This window comes from Emiliania huxleyi (genome assembly GCF_000372725.1).
Source record: "Emiliania huxleyi CCMP1516 unplaced genomic scaffold EMIHUscaffold_242, whole genome shotgun sequence".
In the NCBI taxonomy this organism is placed as follows: Eukaryota; Haptophyta; order Isochrysidales; family Noelaerhabdaceae; genus Emiliania; species Emiliania huxleyi.
The window spans coordinates 16,155-22,787 of NW_005200233.1; the positions used below are offsets into that span (position 1 = coordinate 16,155).

Below are 6,633 nucleotides of genomic sequence, written 5' to 3' on the forward strand. Positions count from 1 at the left end.
CACGCAAGAGAGGTGACGACGCCACCGACACTGTCGGAGCGGGAGGGCTGTCGGCGGCGGAGGCGGCGGCGGCGGCAGCGCCATATCTTCGCGTCTGTCGACAGCTCGTATGAGCGGCGTCTCTTCACGGCTCTGCTGCTGTGATCAGGCGGAGTCGTCGTGGTGCCGGATCTACTCGTCACAGCGCATGTGCTCCTCGCAGCACCCCAGCCGCTGCTCGCTGCTCTGGGCGGAGCACTATGGCACAAATGTGAGAGATAGCCGAGATATAGCCGAGATATAGCCGAGGTGCCGCCCAGATTCAGTGGGCGCGCCGCCGGTCGTACCTCGGCTGCACCCTTTGTTGGGTGCTGCGGCTGGCGCGGGTGCTCCCGAGATCGAGCCGAGATCGAGCCGAGATCGAGCCGAGATCGAGCCGAGATAGAGCCGAGGTGTAGGTGCTGCGGCTGGCGCGGGCGCGGAGGCCGAAGCTGCGCGCCTTCACGATGCTCCGCCACCCGGTGGACCAGTTCTACAGCTTCTGGCGCTTCCTCCGCTACTGCGCCTCGTACGACGTTGAGGGGATGCAGGCGCCGCCGCCCAACCGCCCCCTTGCCCACCTCGCACACACACACTCGCACCGCTCATCCACGCGCACCGGGCCTTGCACTTGTGATGCTCCCGCCTCCTTTCAGACACGTGGCGTCGCGAAGGCTACCTCGCCCTCGCCCCACCGCCTTGTGTGTGCGCGTCGGGAAGTTTCCCTGACCTTTCCCTACCAGGCGCCGCCGCCCAACCGCTCGTACGACCCGCGCTGGAGTGGCTCGCCGCTGAGCCTGCACGAGGCCGTCAGGCACGAGTCACAGCACTGCCCGGCCCTGCTGCCGTCCTGCCACTCCGCAACCTTCCGCGCGCTCACGCTGCTCGCCGGCCGCTCGGGTACGTGCGGCGACCCGCTGTGTGGCGAGGGAGGTCTCCCGAGAGATTTGGGAGGCGTCAACGCGACCGCGGCCGAGGCGGTGCTGCTGCGCGAGGCGACGGAGGCGGCGCGGACCTTCGACGTGATTGGCTTCGCCGAGGACATCCGGAGCTCTCTTGCCCTGCTCGCCCACGCCACAGGCGCCCGTCCCGCTGTCGGTTTCTTGTTTTGGCTATGCGGGCCACGTTTTCCTTTTTCTACACAGGCGCCCGTCCCGCCGGCGTTCGCGATTGATTTCTCATTTTATGAGGCAGGACTGTGGTTTGTGTTTCCACAGGCGCCCGTCCCGCCGACGTTCGCGCCATGCGCAAGGCGGTGGGGAGGCGCGTCAACCCCGCAGTGCAGCTGCCTGCGACCGGCGTCTCTTCATTCACACGGCTGGCTGTGAACAGGCGAGCCAACCCCTTGTCGCCCGCAACGCCGTCAACGGTCCTTTTGTTCACAGCGACGGGTGTGAACAGGCGCGTCAACCCGTGCGGCGGTTTCGTCCCTTTGCGCGAGGACCTCCCGACGCCAGAGACAGACGCGGCCCTCCGCCGGCTGCTGGCGCCCGACATTGCGCTGTACGAGGCGCTGCGAGCCGAGTTTGCGCAGCGGCTGCGTGCCGCGGGCATAAACGCAGAGGGCGGCAAGGCGCGTGGCCGCGGGTAGCATCGTGGGTGAACGCGATGGAGCCGCGCGTGTGGTGAGCAGCACCTTCGCATGAAGTAATACGGCTTTAGTAAACGCACCAATTTATTAGCAACGTGTGCCCCCAGCGGCTGTCTGAGGCTAGTTCCATTTCACTCTGACACGCTAATCTTGAAAACGTCCAACGGAGCTCCGTGTTGCTCCCAGCGCCCTCCCCCGCGCTTCCTGCGACCCTAGCCGATGGTACTAGCATGGGAGGTCATCTGGCTACCGCGAGAGCGACCCAACTCGTCGACATCGTCCGATGATGGTGCCGCAAAGTCAGCCTTCGGAGGCTATCGTGGGGTCGAGCCGTCAGTAGCCGTGACATGTGGTTCCACCACCCCTCGTAGGCTTTGCCTCTGACCATCACCGTTCCCAGGCTGCCTAATGGGATGGAAAGGAAGGCTGGGCGAGCGTATAGAAGCGTGCTCGACCTCGTCGTGGCAACCTGTACGGCAGCGCTGGCAGGCGCGATGAGCGTCGTGCCACCTGACCCGAGACGGGTCGCAGGCGTCGTACCGAGCGCGTCGAGACCGTGTCCTGATGTGATCTGTACGGGCGAGTCACGTCGGCGTCAAAGGAGCGACGTGTGACCTGTCAGAGCTTGATCTCCGATCTCAGCGGCGTCGAGTCGTCTCCGGTGCGCAACAAATGTACCTCCCCAGGACGCGCAGAGGCAGCTGCGACCCCGCCGAGTGGACGGGCGCACACCGCGCCGCCTGCTGTGTGCGCCCGTCTACTCGGCGGGGTCGCAGCTGACTCTGGAAGGCACCGAGAGGTACAATAGTGCGCAAATGGTCAAAATCAAGGTTTTGTAACGCGAGCTGTGCCACAGTGAAATGGAACTAGCCTGAGCGAAAGAGCAGCTAAAGAGCGAGCCAAACTCGACGGTATGACAGGCACGCAGGTAACGCCCAGCGACGTGTGTCGGATGGAGTCCTCTCGGTCAGTGGGCGCCCGCCCGCCGCCTCTGAGGGGGTTGGGCCCCCTAGTCTGAAAACAAAAGCAAACTCGATCCTTGTTCTAAGCCGACCTTTCAGCGCCATCCTTCCTGCTTCCTGTGCTCCCACCTGAGGCGTATCGTGCAGGCGTATTTTCTGACGTGCAAGGTTGGAATGACGTGTCGCTCACAGGACGCCGTGTGCTTCCCTCGCGAGAGCCTCGTACGGTCGTATACGTCGCTCCCGCGTCACAACTGTGAGGCACAGTCCGCATGCACCCTGGGATGGGGTCGAGGGATGGGGCGCGATTACGAGCCCGGTCACGCTGCCTTCCGCGCCCCGTCCCAATCCCGGATCATCCGGCGCAGCATGTGGTTGGGGGTGAGGTATGGGTGCTCGAGCTCGCCGCCCGTCATCGGGCTCGTCGACTTGGTCGCGAGCCAGCGCTCGATCGCCGTCCGCTCGTAAGCATGCCCGTCCGCCGCCATCACCGGGTCGCTCATGATCTCGGTCGTGATCGGGCAGACGAAGTCGGTCGGCGGCTCCTCCCCCGGCGGCGCCTCCGGCTGTGGCGGCTGCTCCACCGCCGCCTGCCTCTCCTCCTCCAGCCTCGCGCTCTCCTCGAGCGCCGCCGCCAACTCCGCCTCCTCCGCCGCCGCCAGCGCTGCCTCATCCTCGGGCTCCCGCGACGGCCCAGCGCCGCCCCCGCCGCCCTTCCCCTTCTTCTTCTTCTTCTTCCCCTTCTTGCTCTCCTTGGCGCGCTCCTCCACCTTCTCCGCCTCCTCCTCCGCCAGCAGCGCCTCGGCATGCCACGCCGCCTCCGCCTCCGCCGCCGCTCTCTCCGCCTCCCTCGCTGCTGCCTTCTCCTCCGCCGCCGCATGCTCCTCGAGGGCGCGCACGCACCCGGCGTGGCCCTTCTCCTTAGCCATCTGCAGCGCCGTCCTGCCGCTCGCAGAGCACAACGCCGCGTCTGCGCCCGCCCGCAACAGGTGGAGGACGACGGCGGGGTGGCCGTTGCCGGCGGCGACCATCAGCGCGGTGAAGCCGTCGCTGCTCTGCAAGTCGATCTCTGCGCCGTGTTGCAACAGAAGATCGACCACCCGCTCGTGGCCTTTGATGGCGGCGACCGACAGCGCGGTGCGGCCGTCGCTTTTCTGCTCGTTTATCTCCGCGCCGCGCCGCAGCAGCACGTCGACCACCCGCTCGTGACCTTGGCCGGCGGCGAACATCAGCGCGGTGACGCCTTTGCTGTTCTGCTTGTTGATCTCCGCGCCGCGCTGCAGCAGCAACTCGACCACCCCCTCTTGGCCCTTCTGGGCGGCAAGCGTCAGCGCGGTGCCGCCGCTGCTGCTCTGCAAGTTGATCTCCGCGCCGCGCTGGAGCAGCAGCTCGACCACCCGCTCGTGGCCGTTGGTGGCGGCGGCCATCAGCACGGTGACGCCGCTCACATCGCGTAGCATGCAAGTCGCGTTGACCCGCCCGCCGCTGTCAAGCCACGCCAGCAGCGCCGCCTCCTCGCCTCGCGCAGCCGCCTGCCTGGCCTCTTCGGAAAGGCTGCCTGGCGAGCCGGAAGAGGCCGCGGCCCTCGCTCCCGCCGCCGCCTCGCCCGAGGAAGCGCCGCCCGCACCGCCCGCCGCCTCGCGCTGGCTCGCAGTCACCTCCTCGATGTGCTGCCGGAAGGCGCCGACGCAGGCGGCGTGGCCCTTCTCCTTGGCCCACTGCAGCGCTGTCTTGCCGTCCTCAGAGCGCACCGCTGTATCCGCGCCCGCGCGAAGCAGGCGGAGGACGACGGCGGGGTGGGCGGAGATGGCGGCGAACATCAGCGCGGTCCAGCCTTCGCCGCTCTGCAAGTTGATCTCCGCGCCGCGCTGCAACAGAAGATCGACCACCCGCTCGCGGCCGTTGCCGGCGGCGTACATCAGCACGGTGTCGCCGTCGCTACCCCGCATGTCGATCTCCGCGTCGCGCTGCAGCAGCATGTCGACCACCCGCTCGTGGCCTTGGATGGCGGCATACATCAGCGCGGTGTCGCCGTCGCTATCTCGCACGTCGATCTCTGCGCCGCGCCGCAGCAACAGCTCGACCACCCCCTCGCGGCCTTTGTTGGCGGCGAGCATCAGCGCGGTGCCGCCGTTGCTGTTCTGCTGGTTGATCTCCGCGCCGCGCTGCAGCAGCAAGTCGACCACCCGCTCGTGGCCTTGGCTGGCGGCGAACATCAGCGCGATCCAGCCGTCGCTGTCCTGCTTGTTGATCTCCGCCGCGCGCTGCAGCAGCAGCTCGACCACCCGCTCGTGGCCGTTGCCGGCGGCGTCCATCAGCGCGGTGCCGCCGTCGAATGTCTGCTTGTTGATCTCCGCGCCGCGCCGCAACAGCAGCTCGACCACCCGCTCGTGGCCGTTGTTGGCGGCGTCAATCAGCGCGGTGCGGCCTTTGCAGGTCTGCAGGTTGACCTCCGCGCCGCGCTGCAGCAACAAGTCGGTCAGCCGATCGTGGCCACGGACGGCGGCGAGCAACAGCGCGGTGCAGCCGAGGTCGTTCTGCAGATTGATCTCCGCCCTGTGCTGCAACAGCAGATCGACCACCCGCTCGTGACCTTTGTCGGCGGCGTACATCAACGCGGTGTCGCCTTTGCTGTTCTGCTTGTTGATCTCCGCGCCGCGCTGCAGCAGCAGCTCGACCGACGGCTCCCGGCCGTTGCCGGCGGCGAGCATCAGCACAGTGACGCCGCTCATCTCGCCCTCCCCGAAAGTCGCGTTGACCCGCCCGCCGCTGTCAAGCCACGCCAGCACCGCCGCCTCGTCGCCTCGCCCAGCCACTAACGCCTCTACGACGCGTAGCGCCGACATAATACCCACACGCGTTTCCTGTTTCTTTTTGTCGAGCCTGTCTGCAGTGACAGAGAGTTCTTTTGTTTAAATTCTTTTCGGCTTGGGCCCCGCGTTGGTGTCCTAGAGGGGGCGTTCCGCAGCTAGGGGCAACCCGAAGCGCGCTCGTGCGCCCTGCGCATGTCGGCCTTCTCATGCCTCCGGCCTCCGAGCGCCCACCTCGGGCGCTCGGGCGGTTGGGGATGGCATGTCGGTTCCCTGGGCGTTCACTAGCGCTCGCTTGTGGGTAACTAGCAATTTCGATAAGTCCCCTTTCTCTCTTATTCATTGTGACAGACAGTGGGATCCTCCCTCTTCCCGCCATCGATGCCGGGGCTCAACCAATCCGGAGAGGTCATTACCATTCCTCCATACATCCTCCCAGCTTCGACGGCAGGCGTCTAGGAGTGTGTCGTCAACTGGCCGGTGGTCTTTCAGTGTGGTGAGGTGGGTTTCGTGACCGTTCAGGGCGACGCGACCAATGCTCTGCTCCAATGGCCAGAGACCCGGTCAGTGCAGTTGGTCGCGCCGCCCCGCCCCTGCGTCGCCCGCCGCCGCACCGCGCCGCCGCGCCGCGCCGCAGCCTCGCGCCGCCCGTCGCCGCGCCGCGCCGCCGCCCGACAATTATTAATTCATTATTAATGAATTAATAAACAATTATACCACCCGCCGCCGCGCCGCCCCGCACTGCGTCGCCCGCTGCCTCGCCGCGCCGCCGCCTCGCGCCGCTCGCCGCCGCGCCGCGCCCCCGCCCGATGATTAATAATTAATAATTATTACCCGATTATTCTGCAAAGGGGTGTGAACGGAGAGAGCAAACTCCTGGCAGCTCCCACAGTCGAAATGTGCGCTAGCTGCCCGCTCACCTGTGTCACGCCGCCGCGCACGCACCTCGCTATGTGCTCGCGCGAGCTCCCGCCCGAGCCTCCAGCTCGGCGTCCCACTGCTGCGGAGCCGATCGCTTTTCCTCGGCGCTCGCGTCGAGCCGAGCTCTCGGCACTCTACGGCGGGCGTCGCTGTGCGGGGCGCCCGTTTCCTGCTGGCCCGAGCGGAAAGCTCCACGTGCCCGCGCGAGCTCCGGGCCGAGCCTCCAGCTCGGCGTCCCACTGCTGAGGAGCCGATCGTCGTCCGTCGGTGCTCTCGAGGAGCCGAGCTCCTTGGCCTGCGGTTCGCGACGCTGCAAGACGGCGCGCGCGCA

The 6,633-nt window shown here is 66.9% G+C and overlaps 1 protein-coding gene across 1 annotated transcript; it reads right to left on the reverse strand.

Annotated features, from left to right (window-relative positions):
* Positions 1–2,819: 2,819 nt before the first annotated feature.
* EMIHUDRAFT_236890 (hypothetical protein) lies at positions 2,820–3,074 on the reverse strand (the record flags this gene model as incomplete). The annotated part of the gene is made up of 2 exons (XM_005778573.1): positions 2,820–2,850; positions 2,896–3,074. The coding sequence occupies 2 exons, from the start codon at positions 3,072–3,074 to the stop codon at positions 2,820–2,822; spliced, it is 210 nt and encodes a 69-aa protein (XP_005778630.1).
* Between the last annotated feature and the right edge of the window lie 3,559 nt (positions 3,075–6,633).